At 38.8% G+C, this 27,945-nt stretch overlaps 3 protein-coding genes across 22 annotated transcripts in view; 1 reads left to right on the top strand and 2 right to left on the bottom strand.

Moving 5' to 3' along the window:
* Positions 1 to 17,753, bottom strand: part of iftap (intraflagellar transport associated protein) — a 67,229-nt gene extending 49,476 nt beyond the window's left edge. For 10 of the 19 annotated variants that reach the window (XR_008397810.1, XR_008397811.1, XR_008397812.1 and 7 more), the window contains exons 1-4: positions 17,672 to 17,753; positions 12,764 to 13,136; positions 12,169 to 12,305; positions 11,948 to 12,045 (exon numbers count right to left, since the gene is read on the bottom strand). Coding sequence is in view for 14 of the 19 variants with exons in the window: in XM_053685659.1 (XP_053541634.1) it covers positions 11,948 to 12,045; positions 12,169 to 12,305; positions 12,764 to 12,789 (261 nt within the window). In the remaining 5 variants the exon portion in view is untranslated. Of the gene's footprint in view, positions 1 to 1,513; positions 1,557 to 11,947; positions 12,046 to 12,168; positions 12,306 to 12,763; positions 13,137 to 17,671 lie in introns of all 19 variants that reach the window. The other 9 variants (XR_006983591.2, XR_008397813.1, XM_047159789.2 and 6 more) reach the window with 3 other exon arrangements.
* Positions 16,976 to 20,064, top strand: rag2 (recombination activating gene 2). The gene is made up of 2 exons (XM_053685655.1): positions 16,976 to 17,190; positions 18,254 to 20,064. The coding sequence occupies exon 2, from the start codon at positions 18,269 to 18,271 to the stop codon at positions 19,862 to 19,864; it is 1,596 nt and encodes a 531-aa protein (XP_053541630.1). The 5' UTR covers positions 16,976 to 17,190; positions 18,254 to 18,268; the 3' UTR covers positions 19,865 to 20,064.
* Positions 20,065 to 21,058: 994 nt separating this feature from the next.
* Positions 21,059 to 27,730, bottom strand: rag1 (recombination activating 1). 2 transcript variants are annotated; one of them, XM_017484591.3, is made up of 4 exons: positions 27,515 to 27,730; positions 26,170 to 26,520; positions 24,756 to 25,876; positions 21,059 to 24,102 (listed from the first exon to the last, which is right to left on the bottom strand). In XM_017484591.3, exons 2-4 carry the CDS (start codon positions 26,496 to 26,498, stop codon positions 22,355 to 22,357), a joined length of 3,198 nt encoding a protein of 1,065 aa, XP_017340080.1. In that variant the 5' UTR covers positions 26,499 to 26,520; positions 27,515 to 27,730; the 3' UTR covers positions 21,059 to 22,354. The 2 variants fall into 2 exon arrangements, with proteins under 2 accessions (XP_017340080.1, XP_017340081.1); XM_017484592.3 differs by lacking the exon at positions 27,515 to 27,730 and adding an exon at positions 27,324 to 27,504.
* Between the last annotated feature and the right edge of the window lie 215 nt (positions 27,731 to 27,945).

Genomic DNA, 27,945 nt, shown 5'->3' with positions numbered 1-27,945 from the left:
TCACTCTGACACATAACATACACAAGCCATCCTCTCATCCTGTTACACTCCCTCTCAGCACATCTATATGTGTCTGGATGTGTGTGCGCTGCTGTGTGAAAACGCTTGGCAGGAGTGTAAGCAATGCTGATCTTAATTAAAGCATAATTAAAGCTAATTACTCACCCAGTGAATGTCATATTTTTTGCTGAGAGTGAAGCAAGCATCTGTGTGTGTGTGTGCGACCCTTGGGTACATAAACATTGGTCGGTTATATCCACATTTCCCTTCTCTGGGCTGCTTGTATTGATAATGCAGCATCACAAAACCAAAGTCATTAACAATCAGAATAAAACAACAGAGGAAGAATCTTCATTCTACTAATGAATCAGAAAAACTGCTGTCTTCTCATAAAGCATTCATTGCCCATAAACAGCTGGAGGAAGCAAATACAGCCTATGTACATTCTTGGAGTCTTGCTCCAACCGGCCCAGAAGCTTGACAGGGCACCTACTTCCCAAACTGGTATAGGATCTGTATGCCAGCCATGTGTCACTGAAACCTGCCATAAGGATAATTACACAGTGTTCTGTGTCAGGCTGAGCTCTGCATGCATTCATTCTCTCTCTCTTTATCTCTCAATCTCTCTGATATTTCTGATATTTTACATATCACAGTAGCTGCATAATTACTCATACTAATTAGTGTGGAGTTCAGACTATTTTCCTGATAGTCTCTGCCTTTGACTGACATCCAAAATGCCACACCTTGCGGTTTTCACACAGACTGATATCATCTTTTAATATTCCCTGACTCGTATCCCTATCTTTTACCATAACATCCTAGAGAAACCTACCTTTGTGTGCACTGAGCATCATCCTCACTATGAGCTTACTCTACATGCATGGCTTCTGTGGAGAGTTTCTGTGGCCCAGCGTTCTTTAATTAGAGGTCATTAGCACTAAAGCAGAGGCTCATGGAGATGAATAGCCAGGCTGATGCGTGTTCTCTCTCATTATAGGCCTGCTCGGTGAACATATTAAAGCATGCCAGTAAAGCTGCTACCCTCTTGTCTAAGAACAGGCCAACAGACCAGTCACTCATAATTAGCAGGGACTGAATATGCATAATAAATAGTAATACATTTAAATCGGATGGCTGGAGGCCCTAATTACCAAAATAGTGCACACACGATTCTCAATAAACCATAATAAATGTAAGGTTAACCAATGCTTTTTATATGTATACATTACTGCCTATGCAATTACTGTATATGATCACTCCATTGCAGTGCAAAGCAGCATATCTTTGAATATCCAAATCACATTTATTGAATAAAATCTGCATAAGCCCATTCAAATTAAATCTATGGCACAGTGCATTTGATAGACAACCTAATGATATCCAGCCTGCCCTAAGTAAAACATCAAGATTAAATGTACACACTTCTTGTTTCTGAATAAATTAGCATTTCTATTTTTAATACAACATATTGTGATGTATTGCACACATCTTAAGATAAACTATAATTTACCTTCTGTGTTATGAAAGTATTCAGTCTCATCCTCTGTGTCAACCTGTTGAAAATAAGATATATTAAAACTTTTTAAAATCTTTTTTTTTTAACTGTTTAGCATGCATTACTGCAAAATCACTAAAAAAAAAAAAAAAAAAAAAACACACGATCCAGCTAAGCTTTCATCAGTACCACAGTTCCTGATTGCACATTATTATGCCTCCCTTACTCTCCTTAAAACCGGAAGTGCAGGAAGAAATGGTCTGAATGCTTTATCCGTTCTTTCAAAAACCAATGGCAAGCTGATTAGTATCTCTAAATTGTCCATAGTGTGTGAGTGGGTGTGATAATGTGTGTGCAATTATGCCTTCTAGTGGGTTGGCACCCCGTAGAGGATGTCCTCTGCCTTATGCCCTGAGTCCCCTGGGATAGGCTCCAGGATCCCTGCAACCCTGTGTAGGATAAGCAGTATAGAAAATGGATGGATGTCTGCTATGGCCCTTCGTATGGTAGAAATGTTCACTTTGACATCACTCTGAGATTGGAAGCTATGGAAGTTTATAGACGTTGTGCAGGGAGGGGCACAGCAGTGCTCATGAAATTTCTTCATTTGTCTTTGAAAACATTTGGTCTTAAATACCTTACAGCAGACACTAATTCTGAATGTGTTAGGAAGGACAAACAGTGCTGATGAATATAAAGAGTGCCACCTGAAACTCGAGAACCATACAATTTTAAAACAGAAATGCATCATAGTGCTTACTACAAGTAGCCCATTACACATTTTTTAAAATCTGATCATGCATAGTGTCTTTCCATCTTGTAAATACAGAAACTATAACATATAAACTATAACATGTAAATACATAAACTATAACATATTAGAACAAGTGTATCAATATAAACCTTGCAGCCATACCTACTGCCAGCGTTGCTCTGTTACAGAAAAGTAATCAAAACCTTCTGAGCAAACAGAACTGAGCATTCAATAGCACTTTGGTATATAAACAATTTTAATCCATCATATAGAATTTCTTGTTGAGCACTTGTGACTCTATGGAAACAATCTTTTTATTTTCCTCTAAGTTTCCACACAGAAAACAACAGATATCTGTTTAACTGTTTACATGCACTGGGTATCCTGATTAAATCCAAGTGGCTTTACCAGACAAAAGCCTTACTTTAATTTTAGAAATCTTTAGAGTATCTTGATACTTAATCTGATTATCATATTATTAAGGTGTAAACACACTTACTATGTCTATTTAGCTATGACAGATGGATGTGTGTGTGTGTGTGTGTGTGTGTGTGTGTGTGTGTGTGTGTGTGTGTGTGTGTGTGAGACAAGATACTGTCTTTACCTTCAATCTAAAGTGTCTAGAGTCTGTCCACTGAAAACACACTCTGCAATAACAGAGTTATCATTCTTAGTCTTTCATTTCTGTTTATACTGTCATGTACAGTATGTATAAGTATGTACAGCACCACACACTATAATGTCACTGCCATGTCAGTGTCCTTTGCTGTGTGATGGTTTCTTTGCATTGATGGATGTGCTACAGAATGTGCACACTTGTGTAGGTGTTTTGTGTAAGGGTAAGATGGCATTAATAATCCTGCTGAATAAAACTCATATCTTCTTCTACCATTTACAAACAGATCAAGCAAGTTGTGTATGAAGAATATCAGATAACTGTTTTGTTTTTTTTTTTACTAAAAATTTTTACTACAAATTCTAAATATATATATATATATATATATGAGTGTGTTAGGGGAGATAACAACGACACAGTTTCTAAATGCATTAAAAGATATTTAACAGTTGGTGATCACAGTGAAAATGTTTAGCATGTGGAAAATAGATAACAGATCTTCTAGATGTTGCATTTTGAAAAGCTTTTGTTCCATTCAAACTGACAACAAAAAAGGCACCAAAGGAAATACAACAAAGACACTATTAACAGTTGATTCAACAGCACTGCACAATACAAAGATTACATTATATCTTTACATGCTCACATCCACTATCTGTGACAAAGTTCATCTGATAACTTGTTAATACAGAAGTCTCAGTAAATGTGACTGCACTCAATATGAGCTAAACATGCTCATATAATCATAATCAATAGCATTCCTTTACTATTCCTTTACTTCTTTTTTATTCCTTTGCTCATTCCATAAACAGTGCTGCAGCACTGGGATTGTTGAACAGGTTGTTATTGAACAGGTTTATCTCATTCTGGCTCCAACAGCTAAATATGGCACCAGCTTTCTCTGCATTGACATGTCTAGCACTGTAAGTACCGTGTGGTATTGACATCAATTGATGTCCTGTAAACCAGAAACCTGGAGAGATCAATATATAACACGGCAAGGGTCTTGGGTACCTTTCAGTCACAAGAACCATACACACATCAGGGAGAAGTCATTAATTGCTGGAGGTGGTCCGTTTGCTGAAAGTGCTGGAGCGTGTGCGTGTACATAAAGACAGAATAGGCAGAAGGAAATTAGATGTTGAATTTGAAAAGGATTTGACTGAGGTTCTGTAAGTAGATCTGTAGTCCTCACTGTGGTCTCTCTGTGTTTTGCTCTTGCTTTTTTGTTTGCTTGTTTGTTCTTTTGTCCATCCCACTGCAAATGAATTTAACCCCAAATCAAATGCAAATTCCTCACATGAACTCCCAGGTCCTGTACTTTCTAGTCACTCATTACAACAGTGCCAACATTGTCATGAGGTTCTCTTAGGACAATGCTGTCATTGTGCTGATATTCAGCTTACAAGGACAAACTTGATCTTCTTACCACCTGGCACACCGACAATATTCTGTCTTTAAATGTTCAGATAACCAATTAATTTGTTGTTGACTTTAGGAGAAAGCAGACAGACTATTCCCTGCTTTTGCAGGTCTGCCACTGAAAGGGCTGCCAACTTCAAGTAGCAGATTTATATCTCGAAGGACCTCACATTGTCCATATATGCTACTCCCTAGAAAGATTCAATAAGCTAATCTGTCTTCCTGAACTTTTCACAGCTTCTACAGCTACCGTAGAAACTGTCCTCAGTATGACAGTAAAAGACACATCGCAGGAATATCAGGAGCACACCAATTAGAAGTTCTTCTCGTTGATGCTGTTTGGCAAATAGTAGCAGAGCAGCTACATCACAGACCTGCAGGACAGTGTCTTATTAGTTTTCTTAACCACATGTCCTCCTCCAGTGTACATAAGCAGAGCAAGCCATTTGAACTGTTCAAAGTTTAATGGGCACCACAAATAACATTGATGCTTCATAGCTCCAGGGTCCCTGGTTCAATTCTCAGCTCGAGTTACTGTCTGAGTTTTGCATGTCTTCCCTATTTATATGATGAAGGTTAATGAATGAATAAATGAATAAGTAATGCTTTATGTCTCAGTATGACACACAATATTGTCAATCTATTGCTTGTCACCATATTGCACTGTATGATTATGTTTAATTCCAGGCCTGGACTCTTCTAACTCTGTAGCCTGTGGAATCTCAAATTTATTTCTGTCGTACACACAGTGGTGTCAATTAACCACATGAGTCACTCACATTCATATGCAGAGCATATGAATATGAATTCATGAGCATGCAGCAGACAATAAAACTATTTAAATAAATGGAAAAAGACATTTTGCAACATTAGATGCTTACAGCTGAATAAACATGGTTGATCTCATGATTGTAAGCCAATATTACAGAAAGTCGAGATGCCCAGTTAAGGTGTGAGCAAAAATCAAACATAGTATCTAAAACTAAAGCTACCTGCTGCTAAGGCTGCACGATTATGGCCAAACTGATAATCACGATTATTTTGATCAATACTGAGATCATGATTATTCATTGATTTTAGGGGCAACATATTTTTATTGCACTTTCACATTTAAATAAACAGACCACTGCTTTCACCTCCATGTTGTGCTACATTCCTGTTAATATACAATTTTTTGCATCAAATTAGACTGGTCCTTAAAGAGCATCATCTCGTAGAAGCAAGATATAAATAACATAGTACCCAAAATATAGGATAAGTAAAAATAAAAATGCCATCAACCAAATGAAAATATGCATCAAATATAACAATATGCAACCAAATGAAAACAATTCAGGCATATGCAGAAAAGGCAATAACAGTGTTTACAGGAGTAGAGATGCAGCCAAATCACCCAATAGAGCGGTGACGCAAGGATGACGTCATTTTGCACCGGAGCCTGGAAGTTTGCTTAACTATGGTTCCCTCGACAAAAACCCAATAGGATTTTCCCATAGACTTTTGAATTATTGCAAAAAATAAGCTCTGTGATCAACAAAAGTTTACAATACTAACACGTTTTGTCAATCAAGATAATTTTCACAAATGAACACAACGTTTATGAAGTTGAAGCCTAAATACAATCGCCAGAAATAAACATCTAACGGTATGCTATAAACAAACTACACCACGGTCTCTCGACTTCAGCGTCACCATCACCAAGCTTCCAAGAACTTTTCCAACATTTTCCATAATACAGATTTACTCTGTAGATGAATCTTCATCCATATTTTTTTTTTTTTTTTTAGGAATTGTGCACAGCACACCTGAACCAGTTTATCTGCAAAGTTTTTTTCCTGTTCGGAGTGATTACGTTTAATGTCCCTGATAACCTCTGTAGTGCCATTTAGCAACTTATTAGTGTCATGATTTCCCCTCGCGCAAGCACATGCAGCGCACTCTTTTAGTGACATTGACTTTGTTTACTTTCTACATGTGCATTTGTTATGATTTCTGTCCTGTCTCTGCCCCTGTATTGTCATTGGTCGTTCCCTTATATGTCATCATTAGTCTCAGCTGTTTTGTGTTCACCCTTAATTACGTTTTTAATTTAAACCACTCGTGTCTCATTGTTCGACACAAAGTATTGCGTGGGTTTTCTGTGTGCCAAGCGTTTGTTCATAGTTTCACGGTTCATAGTTTTGATCCTGTTCTCGACCGCGTTGTCCGATTCTTGTTTAGCCTTGTTTATATCCGTTTGCCAATCGCCTGACCGGTTACCTGTTTTTGACCATGCTATTGTCTCATGTTTTGGATTTGTCTGCCTCTCTTCAATAAAAGATCTTATCTGCACTTCCATCTGTCCTAAACCCTCATTACATGACAGTTAGCAACCACCTTTTTCAATACATGTAAAAGTTTTTTGTTTTAAATCATGTGTGGGGTTTTACTGGCGTATTTTATGTCGTAGAATAAAATGTGAAAATATGTGTTCACCACAGACCTTATATCAGGGTTTCAACCAAAATCCCATTAAAAAAAAAAAAACAATTGACTTTGGGATGGAACCGGAAGGGCTAAAATGCAAACTCGTTTCCGGGTTGGCGTACAAAATGACGTCAGCCCTGTGCCACTCTATGGTGACTAGCTGTAAGTTTAGGAAGCACTTGATTTGATATGCAGCGGAGTTTTCAATTAGTGAAAGATGAACTTTAAAAGTCAATATCGCAGTCGATCATTTTCATGTAATCGTGGGCAGTCAAAATCGTGATTGCGATCAATATTCGATTAATTGTGCAGCCCTACCTGCCGCTATTAAATGCCTTGAAGACAAAGAATCAGCACCAGAATATTTTATTAGCACAATATTAACTAGAAAAACTGCAAATTAAATGGTAAAATAAATGTGCAGACACAACAAATACACTGTAAATATTTAAACCCAGAGTTTATAGAGGCTGTTTTTCCCCACGGTCATTGCCCTGGCAGGTGAACAATATGCTTTACTATCAGTCTCTCACAATGCTTTATCATTTAGCCAAAAACACTGAGAAAGTTTGTGGACACCTGGCCATCACACTCATATGTGCTTTTTGCACAAAATCCAAATTGCTGTTATAATAACCTCCACTCTTCTGGGAAGGCTTTCCACTGGATTTTGGAACATGGCTGTGGGGATTTGTGCTTATTCAGCCACAAGAGCACTAGCGAGGTTCAAACAGATGCTTCATGATAAAATTCCAGGACTTTCAAGGACTTTTCAAGCACAACTTTTTTTGGTTTGTTTTCAAGGACCTATAATAAGAGCTGTCATTCAAACATATTCTTTATTTTTTCTTTTATAATGAAAAAATAAATAAATAAATAAATAAATAAATTTACAAAACACAACCAATTTTTATATGGCACCTTTTCCAGCCATGCTGGAATAAATTTGCATTTCCCATGCATTGCTTTTTCTTCACCATAACATCAATATACCAACAACTTTCAACAGAAATTCGCTAAATGTCGCTAGGTGACGTCATGCACTAATTAGCACTTCATTACATCACTGTATCGTATTTACATTCTGCCTAGTGTCAGTCCTTTACATCTGTTTGCTTCTTTCCTACTCTTTGTGCTCAAATACTGTACAAAGATTTAATATTTGATTCCTTAAGGCACATGAACTTCGACAAATAAGGCTACAGGTAATTGTTTCTCTCATTATTGGAATCAGACACCATCACCTGCTCCATCATGGATAATAAGGATGAATAATCAATACTTCTGATAGGCCAATAATAATACATGCAATGATGATAATAAAAATGTATCATCTTTTTTTTACCACTAATTAATGAATCGTGAAAATACTAACAAATAATAAGTTAAGACAGGAACTTTTTCTCTTGAAACTTATTGATTTATTTTATTTTATTTGTAAGTAAATGTAAACATTGTGTTGCGTTGCCTATTAACAATGAAGCGCCAGTAATATTATCTGTATCAGAGAATAAACTAGTGTTTATAGTGTTAATTTATTATGGTATTATTATGATTTACCTGCCCCATGCATCATGTAACAAACTGTGGTCTCTTCCTATTCATGCGAGTTACAATGAGGCACTTAATTCGTGTGAAGCAAGGAGGCACATCAGATATGCAATGAAGAGGACTGTTGTAACTGGACAAAAAAAAATAAATAAATAACGATTGGTTGTGCTACATCACTACTCTTTTTAAAAAAACTCATTACTGGAAAAGCTACACTATTTTTTTACACTAACGGTCATGAAATCCCCCTCTTTCAGCTCAAGTCTATCTCACAATCTTTTTGAAAAATGCAACTTAAATGATGCCCATGGCTGTGAGAAGAAGGGAGGGGAGTGGGCGTGGCAAGGCGGGAGCGCAAGAGGGGTGCGAGCAACTGTCATCTGTCAGTGGCCCATGCCGACTCTCACTAAAAATCAGGGGTAAAGTGTGAGGAATTGTAAGATTTTTAAAGCTGGCAAAGTTAAAGTCCAATGAAATACATTCACTACAGTCTGTTTTTCCCATTAAAAGTAACTGAATGCCCTGTTACATATATTAGATTAATAGTAATTTTGTATAATTGTATACATATAAATGTACATATACAATTATTATTATTATTATTATTATAAATGTATAAGCATGTTTCTATACACACTATAAATTGTTTTAACACGTTTTCACGATGGGGGTGTACATCAGGAGTAGCGGCAGATATCGGTGATTAGATTGACCAGGGTGGGGGAGGATGATGACTTTATTAGCTCAGTCACATTAGTGTAGACATGATCCAAAGTATTGTCACCTCTTGTGGGACAGGGGGCATTTAGAAAAAATCTGGGAAGTGCAATCCTTGATCGTGATTGATATCACCAGCAATAATAAAAGCACCATCTGGATGTTCTGTTTGTATCTTCTAATGCTAACCCCAAGTTCTTTCATTGCTAGCTTAGCATTAGCCTCCGGGGGGGACATACACAGCAGCGATATGCATATAAACTCATGCGGTAGATAGAAGGGTCTACACTTAATAATGAGTTACTCAACATCAACAGAGCAATGTGTGTTAGTAACAACAGTGCCTGTACACCAACCTTTATTTACACAGATGCCAACACCTCCTCCTCTGCCTTTACCAGTGTCCACTGCTGTTCTGTCGGCTCTGAAAAAGTTGTGTCCCTCAAGCTCCATTGTGCTGTTTGGAGTGCAGCCATTGAGCCAAGTTCCACAACATAAGAATCACAACATTGCAGTCCATAAGTATTTCCTGATTTATCCATAGCCGTAGTTCGTCAATCTTGTTCACCAGAGACCTTACATTATCTAGAAATAAGCTAGGTAGTGCAGGTCGATAAGGGTCAGCCTTTAGCTTAGCACACAGGCCTCCTCGTTTGCCCAGTCTTTGTTTATGGTCTTGCCACGAACACCTGCTACTTCCTGTCGAATTTGCTGACTTGCCCGAGTGTGGTATTCTGATAATCTCCGGAGCTAAGTGGTGAGAGTAGAATCCATTGTCTAATGCAGTGTCCATGCATCAAAGTTTTATATCCAAAAGTGACTGTCGGCTGTATGAAATGTATGCATAGCTGAATCAAACAATTAAACAGAAAACCGCTAAGTAGATTACTGCTATTTTGCAAAAACTAGTTGGACACCAAGCATAGATTTGCACTTAACAATGAGACGGGACAACGGTGTGCCGTGGAGTTTTAAGCAGTTTAATTAGAGCAAAAGGCAAGTAAAACGCTTCGGGTTAAAAATTAGACACATACCTCCTTTGAAGGGATGGAAAAGCACCACGTGCTGTCATGAATAATTAAAAGACAGACAAGTGTCATCGAAGTACTATAGCACATTGCCACGTCACTGCCTGTGACGTGTAACACGATGTAGATTTTAAACCCGGAAGACGAAAATAGCGTCTTCTGAGTTATAGAAAATAGTTATAGAGTTTTCTCCTACAATTAAAATGAACAGATGCTAACCTAGTTTATGATGTGCGACATAAACACCTCAGAAAAATCTCAGAAAATATAGTTTAGTGTTCCATGACTCTTTAAAGTAGCAGACCTACTGTCACACTACTGAAAAATGTAGTTAAGTTAGTAGCGTCACTACTTTTAGTTAGGCCTAACTACTCCCCAACACTGGATGTCTGTTATATTTATGTGTGAAATAATCACTGAGAGAGAATGTTAGAAGTAATAGAATGTCTCTAATTTTTTCTCTCACACTTAATGTGCTCTTCTCCCTCTGCCACTCACTGTACAGAGTAGCCGCATAGATAGGTGTACCTGCGGTGGGAAAGCAGGACCTTACGCTCGCGGGGCAGTACTGGCCACTCACTTCTACAAAGTAGCTAAGGTTTGTCCAAAAAGTTACTAAAGGAGTCTGAAAAGTGGACCACAGCTGTCTCTGTCAAAAAGTGTAAGCGAATAGTGGAAGGAGAGGGAGGGGCTGCAACGGGGTTTCATATATTGAGTGAAAGTATTATATTCATGTTCTATCGAAAACAAACACTTTAAAGTATTTAGTAATTTCGTATTTATTGACTTTTTATAATTCAAGCACTTCTTAAGCACCACTAGATTTTAAAAAATGGCTACTTTCACGGTTTTCCAGTACATAAATTTCAAAAAGCCAAATTCAAGCACTTCAAGCACTTCAAACACCTTGTACAAACCCTGCACTAGTGAGGTTGGGCACTGATGTTGGGAGAGGAGGCCTGGGGTGCAGTCCTAGTACCACTTCACCCCAAAGGTGTTCAGTGGGGTTGAGGTCAGGGCTCTGTTCAGGCCACTCGAGTTCTTCCACTCCAAACTTGGCAAACCATGTGTTTATGGACCTTGCTTTGTGCACAGGAGCATTGTCATGATGATACAGGTTTGGGCCCCTCACTTCCAGTTAAGGGAAATCTTAATGCTACAGGATACAAAGACATTCTATACAACTGTGTGCTTCCAACTTTGTAGTAACAACAGTTTGTGGAAGAACCACATATGGGCGTGATGGTCAGGTGTCCACATACTTTTGGTCATAGTGCATTTTTATATAATTTTGATACCATGATAAACTATGTCACGTTATACCACAGCACTACTGAATTCTCGATTCTGATTGGTCAGAAGGTGCTAATTAATTTTCTATAGCAACATGGCTCTGACAGTAGTTTATTATTGCAAGTTTATATTAATGCACTTGTTCCAATGTTACTGTTTCTGTAGTAACAACTTAAACATAGAATTATGAAACATTTCAGGACATGATGATGTTGGAAAATAACTATAGGCTGGTAACCACAACATTGTTAATTATTTACTAATAACTGTACACCATGGCTTGTTTCATACCTTACATACCACATGCATAATTTTATAAAATCTAATGTATATTTACTTGATTCTAGATCTATTTACAGAAAAAGGCAGATCAGCTAATGGATACTAAAATATCATTTAAAATATCGAATAATCAAATGTTTACTTTCCCCTCGTATTCCTTGTTAAATAATGTTACTGAATAAATATACAGTATAATACGGGTATAATTGAACACAAAGGTTTTCAAATGTCACTACAGTTGCACTACACTACATTAAATATTGTAATTGCTCTTCATGAAAGTGTCTCCTGATCTCTGCATGCTCTATTTACACATTCACCTTTCTGTCCACGTTCACGTCGTCTCTTCTGTCCAGCTCTACAAGATCAGTTTTGTTTTCTTCTTCAGGAACTTTCAAACACCCAGCAGTTACATTCTCTATAACAGAGAATAAAGCAGAGACAAGAAGACTACTAATTATGAAATACTGTACAGCATGTTTATTTATGTACTATTTTGGTGTGATAGTTTTCTACATGAGAGGTATCTATAGTGACTGACCTGTGCTCAGGTGTGTGAAGGTGGACAGGAAGTGCTCATATGACTGCTCTGGTAAGTTACAGAACAGCTCAAGAGCTGCCATCATGGATTGAGGAACGGCATCTGAACCATCTTGTAAACCAGGCATCTCGCCAAACCTACAAGGACAACAGACAGAGACAGGAAATTTCAATACCCAGGAGAAAGCAAAATCTTTTAAAAATCACTATCTTTCAAACTGCATACAATAAACCAACCCAGTGGCAATTTATATGAAGGGAAGCAGATGTGGGTGCAGAAATAATAAAGTGAGACAGATGATTAGAGAGTTAGACTGCACTACTTGTTAGGTCACTTAATCACATAATACACATTATAGCCACATTAGCCCTGATTAAGGTGAACTTATTATTTCGAAGTTCAGTTCAATTACAATTAGCAGAGAGAGGAGATGATTACAGTGGCATCAAAATATAATGAATGATGACACAAAATGATCTTTGGAACATCTTAGACTTAGACTTCCTTTATTAATCCCCAAGGGGAAATTAAGGTATTACAGCATGTCACAGCTCAGTCAGATCAGAACTCAAATTTCCCAAGATGCAACACTCACTTCTCATGCACGCATGTGCTCACCATCCCCGGAGTTCTGATCAGACACACCTGGCACCAATCACACACATGCACTCTCACCGCTAGTACTTAGGGATGTCATTCACCTAGAGGCAATGCGAAGTATACGTTCAGTCAACTCATTTCTCTGCGTTACCAAGCCGTTCTAGTTAGTTTGTCTTCTCGTGATCCTCGACCCTTGTTTCCGGTTTCGTCTACGCTCTCTGCCTGACCCCGTTTGTGTTGTTCGTCCGATCGCTTGACCTTTGCCTGTCTTACGACTACGTTTCTTGAACTTCTCGATACCACGCTCTACACCTGCCGCCCGCTCCTGCTTCCGTGCCGATTCGAGGTTTGTGACACAGCAGCAATAACTGAAAAACAAAAACAAAACCACAAGACAATAATAGACAATACAGTGAGTCAATAAACACAATAATCTTAATATTATCAATTATAAAATACAGTAATTAGTTACCTAATTAGCAAAATAACTCGTACCATCAAACAATGCCCCTCAATCACTTAATCCAAGCAAAATATTCCAATGTATTGTTTAAGAGATATTATAGTAAATAACTAAAAATAATAAAAAATAAATAGCGTCCGTTCATGTATCAACAGAAGTACAAATACACATATACGCATGCTATACATACCCATATACATCCCTACACACGCACAGACATATGTGTACACACACACACATAACTATCCATAGAAATGCATATACATATACATATCCAGATTATTCCACACATACTTCAAATAACAGTGCGGTTGTACAGCCTAACTGCTGTAGGAATAAAATACCTAAAATATCTCTCCTTCTTACACCAAGGAGGAATCAACCTCCTGCTATGTACTCTCCTGTGCACCAACGATAGTACTTAAAGGGTGAGCAGTTTCACACAAAATGACAGAGAATTTGGCCAGCATTCTCCTCTCCATCACCACCTCCAGCAGGTCAAGACTAGTCACCAAAACAGAGCTGGCTTCCTTTATCAGTTTTTTCAGTCTGTTTACATCACTGATCCTGGTTCCATTTCCCCAGCACACAAAAGCATAGAAAAGCACTGCCGCCACAACAGACTCATAAAAAGGAATGGAGCATTTCTCTTTGAACTCCAAAAGATCTCAGCCTCCTTAAAAATATACAAAAAAGGCCAGAGCTGTTTCCATCATCTCAGTGTTAGTGGCCCAGATAAATTTGTTGTCCAAGTGCACTCCCAAATATTTATAGGAGGTGACTATCTGAATCTCTTCACCATTAATTCTGATGAGAGACACTGCATGTTTAGATCTCCTAAAATCAATCACCATCTTAGCTTTGTTTGTGTTAAGATGGAGACGGTTCTCCTTGCACCATCCCATAAAGCTTTCCACCACACTCCTATACTCTTGTCCTTTCCTTCACTTACACATTTAAAATTTTTATATTTATGGCATTTTTGGCAGACACTCTTATCCGGAGCAACTTACATTTTTCACAATTATACATCTGAATAGTTTCTTTCTGAAGATGGCATGCCCCGGTATCATACTTAAAATCAGAGGCATAAAAAGTAAAGGTGCCAAAACAGTCCCCTGTGGCACAACCACATTACTGATGGAGAGGTCACCCTGTCATTTTTCAAAATCTTCCTTACGGTGGAGGTCAGTGTACCATTCCAAGGGATGGAAACAGGTGACACACTACAGTGTAATTAGCTTGTGCTATTAATTAATAAATACAATTCAGCAGTGTGGCCTCGGGCCTGCGCTGTTCTATTCTACATCCCACTCACTGAGAGTTTGTCACCTTCAGAGTCACAATGTGTCTTCTTGCTTTGAAGACAGACGAATGCCAGCTCACGCTACACAGCAAGACTGGGTTATGATGGTATACGCAGTTTAAACATATTTAAAATATATTTCCACAGCTGATTAAGAAGCCAGAGGAATCATGTTTTCCTGAACCTGGCACTGAGGAGTCAATTAAGCCACTCTCTTTTGCTATGCGACTCAGCAGCAGCTCTGAGACACAGGTGCTCAAGTGTTTGTGTTTTTGAGCACTAACGCTCTTCCAGGCACTAGTGGTTACAGCGCTTTGTTTTGCACATGATCATTCCCCCAAACACACACACACTCATATGCAGGCAAAAACACATAAACAAGCGCCTAAACACACAAAAACATTATGCTAATTACCTCAAAACAGCTGTTACCCACTTTCTCAAACTCTTAGTCTCTCTCGATCATTTCAAGCTCTCTTACTACTTTTCTGCTCATTCAGGGATGAAAAGTGAGCAATCCAACCACTGTACCTGTATTCATTCAATATTAAAACTGTACAGTCACTAATAAACTATCATACTATAGCCTTATGTATTCAAACATTTTCCCTGAGTCCCAGTTTTCTGAGAATTTGCACCACAACTCACAAGCACCAAAAAAAGAAAGTGCATTTTTTTTTTTTTACCATTTTTCAGAATAATCCCTAATTAAATATAGTTAACTTATGTTAAACACATACTTATTTTATAATAGGTAAGTCATATACATTGATACATGGCTAGATAGATAGATAGATACATGGCTAGATAGACAGACATATAGATAGATAGACAGACATATAGATAGATAAATAGATAGATATTTGTACTCAAAGAGGAAATTTATTTCCACCGTGGGTGCATAGAAAAACAAACACCACCATACATATTAACCATCAAAAACAATCACAGACATAGAAAGAAAACATCAGGATCATACAACAAATGCCAGAGCATAAGATGGCATCACAATGGCTGATTACCTATGCGTTTAACGCTCGTACAACCATAGGAACAAAACTCCTACCATAGCTGGCCTTTTTGCACATGGTTAGTCTATACCTGCGGCCAGAAGAAAGGGGGTTGAAATATTGATAAAGTGGATGGTCTGGATCATTTAAAATTTTATGTGCCTTCCGGAGTGTATATGAAATGACACATTCCAATAAATTAGGGCTGGGAATACCAATATTTTTTCCTTGCTAAATTAGTTATCTTCAAGATGGTCCTTGCAGTGGAAAATTACATATAAACATGCCCCCGCCCCCGCCCCCACCCAGACGTGCTCGTGAACTTGTAAATGGCTTGGTGGAAGAGTGGGGTAACATCTCACAGCAAGAACTGACAAATCTGGTGCAGTCCATGAGGATGAGATGTACTGTAGTACTTTAAAGCAGCTGGTGGCTACACCATATACTTACTCTTACTTTTGATATTGACCCGTCCTTTGTTCAGGGACTCATTATTACAATTCTGTTCCCCAAATGTCTGTGAAACTTGCTCAGTTTATGTCTCAGTTGTTGAATGTTTTTATGTTAATACAAATATGTACACATGTTAAGAAATTTGGTGGAAATAAAAGCAGCTGAATGTGAGAGGACATTACTTTTTTTATTGCACTATTTTTTTTTTTTAAATTGGTACTCTTATTTTTTTTTTTACTCTTACTTATTTTTCTCATTGTCCATTAATATAGGTCTGTTTCATGCTGCAGTCACTCATTTGTATTTTTCCACATGGACGATCTGATATACTGCACCAGCACATTTATTTTTATTTTTGCACATTTTCTGACACATTTCATACTGCTAACATTCTTTTTGTATTCTTGCTATATTGACACTACTACAGTCATATTTATTTATCCGACCTTTCACATGTTATATTCTTACTATCACATTGTGATTTCCCCATGAGGCATTCATAAAAAGTTTGTTTTATCTTATAAATATAACAGAACTAAATTGACTAATTTATCAAGTTAGTGATCATTTCCCATAGTCGATGCTGAACATACACGAGTCTCACACTAGATTCAGTCTGACATGAAATGTGTGTATAATTCAGTCACAGACTTTATGTAATTCAATAGTGCCGATAACACTGAAATTCAGTTAAGATACACATCTTTATGGGATTACCATGAAATGAGTTGCCTGTCAGGGAGTACAGTAAAAAGATTCTGCAGTTTAAAAAAATAAAAAATAAAAATACTTATTGTTTATCTTATCAAGTTCTCATTCTTATTATTGCATTATTATTGTGAATCTGTCTTATCGTTTACACAGCTATATCTACACTCTTACATTTAATTTTTTTATAACTAGCTTCAAGCTTGTTTTCATTTAAACATGTTCCTGGTGTGATGATGTTTTGCTCAGCCACCTGCTGAAGCTAACAGTCACAGGCGGTTGACCTCAATATTAAACTCTGATCAGAATCAACCAAGCTTCACAAGCTCCACAGCTCTTCATCGCTCAAAACTAACAATTAGGTAGATAGCTATACTGCATACTTTAAACACATACTTTATGAACTACTACTACTGAAGCACACTTTGGAGATTTCATTTACATTCTCTTTTTTTAAGAGCTTGAAGATTACACTGTCAGAGGTAAGAACACGTGACCAGGAGTGAACTATAGGCTCCGTGTCTGATGTATGTATGTATATTTCACAAGATCTATTAAGGGAATTAAGGTAGATTAAAAAAATTTTTGGACGTTTGTTGGAAATGTCGCTAATAACTTAATAAACACGATATACGTGGATAAAGATTTTGTGGTTTATTAGGGATAATAATTTAAATGTCAAAAATAATATTCGCTGCTGGTACAAATACTAAAGATAACTGATGAAAGCATATCTTTAACAGAAGAGCGTATGTAAACCCTATGTAAAGCTTTCTTGTCGGTTTGTGATGTTGCTACGCTTGCTAACATGCTAACTATTCTCCAGTTCAAACGGTATCTAATACAACTCCTTTGTTAAGTGCTTAATTTATGCTATTTTATTATTTTATATTTTCTGGATAAATAAATTAATAGACACTAACACACAATACCAAACACTTGCTGAGAGAACAGCCAACTTACCAACAAGCATATGTTCTTCAGACCACCGCGTTTCGCAATGCATGCTGGGTAACGATGCGGCTACACTCCATCTTCGAGAAAAAGAAGGCTGAAAGAACTACAACATTTAAGGCGCGATGGTGCATCAGTTTGTAGTGTCCCAGGAAACAATTTCAAACAAATGTTCCATCATTTTTGATGAATTGTTTAGCAAATGCTACATCTTATTTCGACACTAATTCAGTTTGAGCAGATCACAGATTAACTCACATTTCTAAAAGTTGGTATTTTTTCTAGTTCTTATTAAATATTAATTTATAATCATTATAATAATATTTACAGAAAAACTATATAAAAAATTTTAATTTTGGAAGCACTGGTGTAATAAGCAGATTTTTTGGCTGTAAGAGACACTAAAATGGTGTATAGTTTAAAAAGTACACTATAATGTCTAATTGTTTGCTATTACTCAACATTAAATGATATTCATATTATGATATTTTAACAACTGGAAAAGTTACATTTATGGGTAAATTTAATATGGTAATATGTTACTGCTACAGTTACTGATTATTAATGAGTATTTCTCATTCAATCCTTCAGCTCTCTACAGAAAAAATGTCCTTGCAGCACCTGACTGCCATAAACTGTGCAAATCTTCTACAGCCTGGCTGCTCCTTATTGCATCTAGAAGGTGATGCTTATCTTTTTGGTCAGAAAGGATGGCCTAAACGTTCCTGCCCCACAGGCATCTTTGGTGTACGCATCAAACATGGGGAGCTCAAGTTGCGTGCCATCTCATTCTCCAACAATTCTTGCTATCTCCCACCTCTGCGTTACGCAGCAATTGTTCACGTAGAGCCTCACAATGAAAACCCTGAATGTTACCTCATTCATGGAGGTCGAACACCCAACAATGAGCTGTCCTCAAGCCTCTACATGCTTAGTGTTGACAACCGTGCATGTAATCGGAAGGTCATACTGAGATGCCAGGAGAAAGAGTTGGTTGGTGAACTTCCGGAAGCGCGATATGGCCACACCCTTAGTGTAGTCCACAGCAGAGGGAAAACTGCCTGTGTTCTGTTTGGTGGCAGATCCTACATGCGTCCTTCTGAGAGAACCACAGAGAACTGGAACTGCATGGTGGACTGTCCACCTCAGATTTACCTCATTGATCTGGAGTTTGGCTGCTGCTCAGCACACACCCTCCCAGAGCTCACTGACGGCCAGTCGTTCCACCTGGCACTGGCAAGAGAGGACAGTGTCTACTTCTTGGGTGGCCACATTGCCTCAACAGACTGCCGACCACCTCGCCTGTTCAGGCTGCATGTAGAGCTTCTTTTAGGCAGGCCATTACTCTCCTGTGAGATGCTTAATGATGGTCTCTCCATCACAAGTGCCATTGCAACTCCCATAGGCCCTGCTCATGAATACATTATTCTTGGTGGTTACCAGTCAGATTCCCAGAAGAGAATGCTGTGCACCTACGTTGCACTAGATGATGTCGGGATCCGCATGGAACCCAGAGAGCCTCCTGAGTGGAGCAGTGAGATCAGCCAAAGCCGCACCTGGTTTGGTGGAACCCTAGAAAAGGGGAGTGCATTAATTGTTATACCATCAGGGACAAATCCCACACCTACAGATGCTTATTACTTTTACCAGTTAAGCTTCCACCAGGAGGGAGACAGAGAGGATCCAACCCAGACATGCAGTCAAGAATCTACTGATTTTGAGGATTCAGCACCTCTAGAAGATTCAGAAGAACTGTATTTTGGGCGTGACCCCCATGAGATGGAGTACAGCAGTGATGGAGAGGGAGACACCTACAATGAGGAAGATGAGGAGGATGAATCTCAGTCCGGTTACTGGATCAAGTGCTGCCTCACATGTCAGGTAGACATCAACACCTGGGAGCCCTTCTACTCCACTGAGCTCACCAGACCAGCCATGATCTTCTGTTCCAGAGGTGAAGGTGGACATTGGGTCCACGCTCAGTGTATGGAGCTATCAGAGAATCTACTGCTACGCCTCTCTCAGGATAACAGCAAGTACTATTGCTTAGACCATGGAGGCCTTGCCCAGCAGGAAATGACTCCTCCACGCAAGATAATGCCTCTGAAGAGAGTCCCAATGAAGCCAATGCACCGCAAAGCCCCCATAACCCTGAAAATGACTCCAGTTAAGAAGAGTTTCTTCAGAAGACTTTTTGACTGAGTTGTTCATACTTAATTCAGTTAAGGTTATTTTAGAGCTAAATGCTAGGTTGAGCACCTACATGGTTGTAAGTTGGTGTTTTTTTTACTGCTGTAATGTACTAGAATAAAGTTTTATTTGGAGCATGATTTTATGATAGAACTTTTTAAAAAGAAAATTTTGGAAATGTATTGTTTGTAATAAAAAAAAGATTTTTTCAATTGTGCAGGCTTGTCATGTTTAATAGTATTAAGATCTGAGAATAATATCTCAAAATGCTTTTTCAATTCTTCAAGGAACAGATATTGAATATTTACTTTATTACAATACATTTTAAGGCTATTCCCAAACTAGTTTCAGCCTCTGCTTAAAAGTGACACATCTCTTAAATTCTGAACAAGATCAATGAATATATGTTTATTTACAAAGATGCTCTCATAAGAAAGAAAAATGGAGAAGAAAGCTCAATGGAATTGCAACTGATTATACATTATGGATAAAAGTGTTTTGCTTCATATTATGACATATAAATAAAAGGTAGATACTATAAGGCACAGACACAAAATCTGAGACTTGAGATTTTAAACAACAATATCCATCATTTAAAGCACTGAAGTAGTGCTCAGAGTAGGCTACCACTCAACTAAAAGCCATTCCTACAGTAAATGAACAAAGGCTACTAATTTTCTCACTGGACTTAAATCTGTCTTGTAATTATTAGTAATTCACTTGAGTTTTTATTTTACATACAAACCTATTTTACGTACAAATAGGTCAAACCTTTACTTATTACATTGCAAAAAACAAATATCAACTTTCTACTCACTACATTTTAAACTACATTTCTCTATAATCATATAGTTATATAAATATTATTATATCATTAGACAGATTCAATGTGTTGATCTAACAAATCTAAACAAATCTATACTTTAACAGATATGACACGAAGATTGAGACCTAATACTCATCACTGTAATCTGTCTGCTGCTGTGTACTATTTGCATTTATCTAGGCAGTTTGTATTTGAAAGCTAACTATTAGCATTCAACTAGTTGTTAATTAGCATTCATCTAATATATCCCCACAGTACTTGGTTCCTTCAGTGAAAGAGGCACTATTTTAAGAATATCACTGGTTGTGGTTTGAAGCAGATGTCATTTTAACAGTTTATATTTTTATACTTTAATGTGAGTGAAGAATTTGACACTGTACTTAATTTACTTCACTTGTATCAGTATTTATTTAAATGAGTAATGCAATTTTAATTGAATAAAGAATTTGGGTACAAATTCAGAAAGGCACAAATGTAACACACAAACTATAAACACTTAGTAAAGTTCTATTCATGGAGGTAGAAATTTTCTGCAGCCCTTTGGGCCATCAGCCTTGTGGACCCTACAGCACATACTCACAAAAACACAAATAATGTAACATGTCAATAGCAGACCATTAAAAAATAAACAATAAACAGGGTACATAGTAACACCTATTTGCTTTTGGTTTCTACTGACATATTAAAATTGTTAGAGTGTGCTGGGTATTCATGTAATCAATCAATCAGTCAGTCAAAGACACCAATACATAACAATGTAATCAATGTATTATTCAAGTAGTCACTTAGAGTAACAAAATATGCTCAAAATACTTCACAGTAAACAAATGTAACCAATCAATCAATTTTCTTAAATACATAAAGTAAATGAATGAATCAATCAATCCATTAAAGCTTAGTCCATCCTACACAGGTTACACAAACTGCTATAATGAACATTAAGACATTAATATAACAATAGAACTGTAAAATAACTTCATGATTAGAGTGACTATGTAATGTTTTTAAAAATAACAAGGTGTATGGTCTGAGGCAAAATTACTAAAACAAATGTGAAGTGTTCAGTGTTGTGCAAAGTCTTGAGATGTAAAAATGAAGGTACAGTAGGATAACGTTTTTCTGGGATTTTTTACAAGAACATATGTGCGGCCATGACGCTATTTTCCAGAGAAGTCCCTGGAGTACACCAGCATTCTTTTCTTTCACCATTTCCTCTGAAACTAAGGCAGTCTGAGTTTCCCTAATTCCATTTTGTCTCTGCCCTCCTCTGTGATAAATTAATACAGAGATTGTAAAAGTTGTCTCTTTTAAAGCAATTCCCCTTCTATGACTTACAGTGCTTTCAATTGATTCCATAAATAATCCTTCTGTATAAATTCTTGAATGTGTCATAACTTGGCAATACAATAAACTCTCCCATATTTCACCAGCAGCCAAGGATGAAAAGAAAAGCCTGTCTGCAAAATCTGAGATAAAAATGTATAGCCCTTCCCGCCCTATCTTATCTATGTCAGAAAGTTACAGCTGCATAGAAATGTATAAAACATAAAAAGGTTAACAATAAAGTAATTCAAGATGGCATTGACACGTATCTAAAGAAATAAAAAACAGTTATTTGAAAAAGTGTCATTTCAAGGGTGTAATTATAAAAAGTAAAGCAATGAAACCCTACATTTTTAAAAGTCTATTATGTCAAGAGAATTATCCATGTCATCTGGGCATTCCTCTGGGTTGATGGTAGCTTGCAGTGCTTTTGCTGAGTTCCTATGAGCCTCCATGAACTTCTGCAGATACTTCGATGTGTACAACCAGTGGTGTTTTAATACGTCTTCTAACTCAAATGTTTTGGACTGCCTAGCATTCATTTTACGGAAGCGGCGGAAAAGTTTGTTCCCAGATTCATTCCCTTCGCTGGCCCAGGCACCAATTGAGCCATCTCGCTCAACAATTTCAGGTACATGGGCTAAAGTCTTGTGGAGGTAGTTAGTAATCTTGCCATCATAGCGATATTTGAATGTGGTGGAGAGGATCTCTGCAAAACGTTGAGAGTTGAAGCTATAGCGGCACAGCTGATCAGGACAGTCTCGAGCTGGACAGGTAGAACGCCACACGGGTTTCATCTGGAGGTACAGCTCCATTAGTTCTTTCAGAGCCTCACGGCGCTCCTCTGAAGGAACTAGCTCACACACCACTTCAACAGCCTCACGGGTCATAAGTCGCCGGGCATAGTTCCCATTCATTCTCATCACTGGTTTTAGCTTCATCTTCTTTCTTAACTGCTTGTCAAGGGCTGACCGCCAGCGTCTGCGCTCTTCTCGAGTTGGGTTGTTTTTCAAGTACACTTCAGCAATTTCATCCTGGAAGATCTTATAGAATTCAGTAGCATTGCCAATGTCACAGTGCAAGGCATCTAATGTGGGTTGTGTCTCGATGAAAGGCTTGGCTGAGACCCCTTTGACTCGATCCCGAAGCTCCTCTGCAGACTCAGAAAAAGGGTTCGTTCTCCATATCTCATAGCGCTCAAGATTTTCATCATGGCTTCTAGTGATGGAGTGAAGCACCATGTTCTGAGAGGCTTCAGCTCGTGTTGCGTCACAGAGAGTGCAGATGTAAGTGGAGCCTGAAGCCTCCAAACCTTCCATGTCTCTCACCATTTTTTCATCATAGCCTGTGCTCCTAAAATAAAAGCGGAAGGAGCGTTGGAGCCCACCTATAGAGAGAATGAGGCGACTCTCCTTCATAGCTTTACGCTCTGCCACCACAGGTCCCAAGATGGCCGTCAGTATCTCATGATCAGACTCATCCACAAACATGAGGCACAGCGGCCTACAGGAAAGCTCGGAGTTAGGCTTTTTTTCCTGGAAGATAGTGACTGCTTCCTCTTCACCTTCAGCTTGAATAGAGATAGACATCACTGTAAACGAAAATCTCACTGCCTTTTCTGGGACAGCTGGTCCTCCTCCATGCTTCTCACTGACATCTCCCATGCCATCACATGACTCCTTAATCACCACAGTGAAACCTGAGGAGCAGGTGCTGTCATCCAATCCTCTTTCTCTAAGTCCCTCCATGATGTCCTCCTCCAAGTCCTTTAAAGCTGATACTAGTGCCACATCATAACGGAATCTTCTAGAAATGGTCTCTGCAGGTACATCATCTACAGAGGCTGTCCACCCAGAAAGCCCATCAATGATCCCAATATTGCAAGAGTTTGACACATTTTTGAGAGCTGGTTGCCACTCAAATTGATGGAAACCAGGAAGAAGCTCCTTTTCAGCATTACGGAGAGTGTGTAAGGGCTGGAATATCTGGCGTCCACTAGTAGCTTTGACTGTGCGGTACATCTTGTGGTACTGACTACAGCTGAGGAATGTATTGACCCGTATGGCCAGACACACAGCTGGGTGGAGGCCAAGACCCCTGCCTGTAAGAGTAGACAAAGAGAAAATGCACCCACTGTGAACCCTACACAGGTACAATAATGTGTTTAAAGAGAAGTATAGGCAACAGAGGTGTAAGTATAGAGAGTTGAAGACAATGGGAGTGTGGGGAGAGAAATAATGTGCTGTCACTCTTTGACAGCAAAGCTTACCCCCAGCATATTTGAAATTTATGATTATAAGAGTAATTTGGGAGAATAGACAAAAAAAGATCTATTGGCCAATGATGAAAACAGACACCAGCTGGGCCAAGTCATCCAGAAAAGAGAATAGAATAGCCTGTGTCATTTATAGATACCAGAGATGCTGATTCTGTGTTCACTGTAACAGGATTTTCAGAAAAGCAGTGTAATTGAGGGACAGACGGGAGCTTGATGGTAAGAAGCCCATACAAATTTAACAACCAGGCACAATAACACAAACAGTGGTAGAGAGGCACACGTCAAATCTGTACCGGGGTTATTTCATGACTTCATTAGTCTAATGCAAAAGTATTGTGAAATATAAGTGTAGCTGACACAAATTTCTGCGAATAGCTATACTATTACTTTTATTGTAAAATCAGATATTTAATTTAATTTAAAAAACTATTTTTTAAAAATGACATTAGCACTATTGATGTGCACCTTGGCCCTACCTTGCATCATGGCCTCCAGCTCATCAGCCTGTTTGTGTTCATTTCCTGCCCTCAGTGCCAGCAGGAACAGTGTCAAACACACAGACTTCACATCTCCACCCTCCTCCTTATCAGCAAATACCTTCACCTGATTCTTCAGCTCTCTCAGCCTGTGCTTCTGAGCCCTTCGTGTCAGAGAGAGCAAGTGCTGGCGAGGGCGACCCCCTTTGTTGACAGGTAAGTAGCCATCCACATCCTGCTGGGGAAAATTCTGTTCTTTTTTGCCATCTGTCTCAAAACAGTGGTTTAGACAGTGGTCTGCAAAGGAGTCTAATCTGACCAATTCCCCACAACCTTCTCTTGGGCAGAGCAGAGGAAGAGAGTGGAGAATAGACAGAAAGGCTTTGGCAGGACTATTTAGGTCACATGGGTTAAATAGGAAGCCACAGGATGGACACTGGGGACCCAATACACGGCTGTACTTTTGGATGCAGGTACGGCAGAAGAGGTGCTGGCATGGGGATTGGACTGGGTCAGACAATAGGTGATCACACACTTGGCACACAATAGCACTCACAAAGTCTTTTGGAAAATCACCTGGGAGTAGGGTGGAGGTTAGGTGGTCTTTCTGGCATTGAGTTATATTCTTTACCCAAAGGCTCCGCTGAGCAGCTGGCTTCACCCATGTCCTCAAGCCCATTGTTGGTGGGTTGTCTATGGTCTGTCTCCACACTCTATTGCCCCCTGTAGATGTCTCTCTCTTTGCCCTTTTGGGAAGACTATGTAGTGGTTTCCTTCTCTTCTTTCCTCTTCGCTGAAGTATGTGTCTCTTGGGGTAGCACTGTAGGCAGTGTGAGTTGTGGGGCTTCCATATAGGGACCCTGGTCCTGGAGAAGCTACATATTCCCCCTCCTCTCATAGCTACAGTCCAGCAACGATGACAGAACATGGGAGGGTGGATGGATTCCATGTCTCCACTCACATCTACTTTAAACACCTTCAGGATGACGTCAGGCCATCTAGAAGCCTTGCAGCCCATCCTGCGCAATGCATATTTGCTGGACTCATCCAGGTTTCCTTGGACTTCATGCTTGGGACCTTTTGCTTTTCTCAGAAGTATGCCACATAAGCGGCATAAAGACCTGAACAGAATTGTTGAACATGAATTGTTAAGGGATACGAATTGTTAAGGGGTACGAATTGTTAAGGGGTACAAATTGTTAAGGGTTTTTTGAATGTTCTATCTGATTTTTTTCATTGTCATCAATATGCTACATATATGCCACTGAATATATTGATTAAGTAAAAATAATATAAATCTGAAAAGTCATGTCTACTTTGATTTTATTGAGAGTCAAACCTTTATGATTCACTATCTTACAATAGAATTGTCAAATAATAATTCCAAGATCTCACCATGGTATCTTCTATTTACCTGAGATGGTCCATATGTGTGTCAATCTCCTGAAGCTTGAGATCCACTTGTCTGCCAGTGCCCTCCACATTCTCTTTATTTTTGCCCCCTAGACAGATCTTCATAAGGCTGCCAGGAACACTCAGGCTGTCCACCTGTTCTCCCACCTTCACTTCAGCCTCCTTCTCCAGGAGCGGTTCACTAGGAAGGGGAGCCTTCTCCAATGAACGAACTCGAAACAGCTTAAACTTCCAATTCGAGAAGTTGGAATAAGGATGACACAACTCATCTGGCATGGAAGCTCTCGGCGAATCTGGTGGAACATACAGCTCTGTCTCCATCGTATCCATGGTATGAGCACAGTCTTAGCTTCTGTGAAGGAGCAGATGCAGGAGCTTCATTTTGTGAACTAGGAGGTCATGTTATCATTGTACAGCCAGGCTGTTGTGGATTTTTTTCCACAAATTATTATAATGTTTCACACCCATAACAGACCTAGTTCTGTGTCAAAATCAAGCATATTGACTTAGTTGAAAGTTTTGTACTGAGTGTCCCAAAATCCCAGCACACAATGAAGTGTTAAGCTCTGACCCACAGTGCTGCATTATTCTGTAAGCGGCATTAGGCTCCTCTGTAAAATTCATGAGACAAGCATTCAGGAATCGATCGGCTGCTGAAAACTTCATTTCATCCCTTCTTTAAGTTTCTGCTCTAAGAGTAAGCGTGTCTGTTTTTTTCTAGCATGTCTGTTTTTTATTGGGCATGGCAAGTTTGCTAAATGGGCACTTTTATCCTTTAAGATCCATCAGTCTCTCATATTAAACATTTTCTCAAGTGGAACTGGAGTCGGGGCTTAAGGGGTGATACACTGGCATTTTAAGAGGAGCAAACAGGAGAATAATGAAACTATAATACCCGGTTATTGATTGAAAGGAGAAGAGAGTTCACTGAAAAGTTTTAAGGCCTACTGTTATAGATAAAAAATTTAGGAAAAGTGACTGGAGTTGTAACTATTGAACAAATTCAGAATGAATTTTTTTACCACATTAAACTACAGGAATCCCAGTAGGTGTTAAACACTGGCAGTCTTCCAAAACAACTTTGCCATTAAGCTTTTGTCTCATGCTATAAAGCTATCAAGCAAATCCTCTATTAATAAATCAACTAGTGCTTACCATAGCAGTCCTGCAGTGGCCACATTTTGGCATTATCTCTGTCACCTCTCAAAAGATTTTGTCTGCGTCCTGTGTCTCTTTAATTATCAGCATCCTTTAAAGCTCACACTAACACACATTGGCTCACACAAACAGGCAGACACACAAACAGCTGGGCAGACTCACTCTGCCAGTCAGCTGGGTTCTCCTACCTTGTTTTTTGAGGCTCAGCTGGCGCTGTGTCCCCTGGGGTCTTTTCTGCATGGAAGCACAGATGCAGAGATGAGTGTGTGTGTGTTTTGGATGTTTGAGTGTCTCTTCTCTTCTCTCACTGTGTCTGTTTGGATCTCAGTGTTCCTACCTAGGATTGTGTCTCTCCATAGGAGAGAGAGACTCCTATTTATACCACACTGGGGAGTCCATAACCGTCACCCCCATGCCACCTGAATGATATGGAGTAAATGGGGAGGAGTGAGAGTGCTAACCACACACACACACACACACATACACATGCACACACACACACACACACACACACACACACACACACACACACACACAGCCTTTACCCTTGTCATATACAGCTCACAGTTGTTGTGAACACAGACATAAAGAGCAATGAATATACTGGGTCAATGTGGAG

This window comes from Ictalurus punctatus, chromosome 14 (assembly GCF_001660625.3).
Source record: "Ictalurus punctatus breed USDA103 chromosome 14, Coco_2.0, whole genome shotgun sequence".
Taxonomy (NCBI): domain Eukaryota; kingdom Metazoa; phylum Chordata; class Actinopteri; order Siluriformes; family Ictaluridae; genus Ictalurus; species Ictalurus punctatus.
This window is presented reverse-complemented; position numbering and strand designations above follow the sequence as displayed.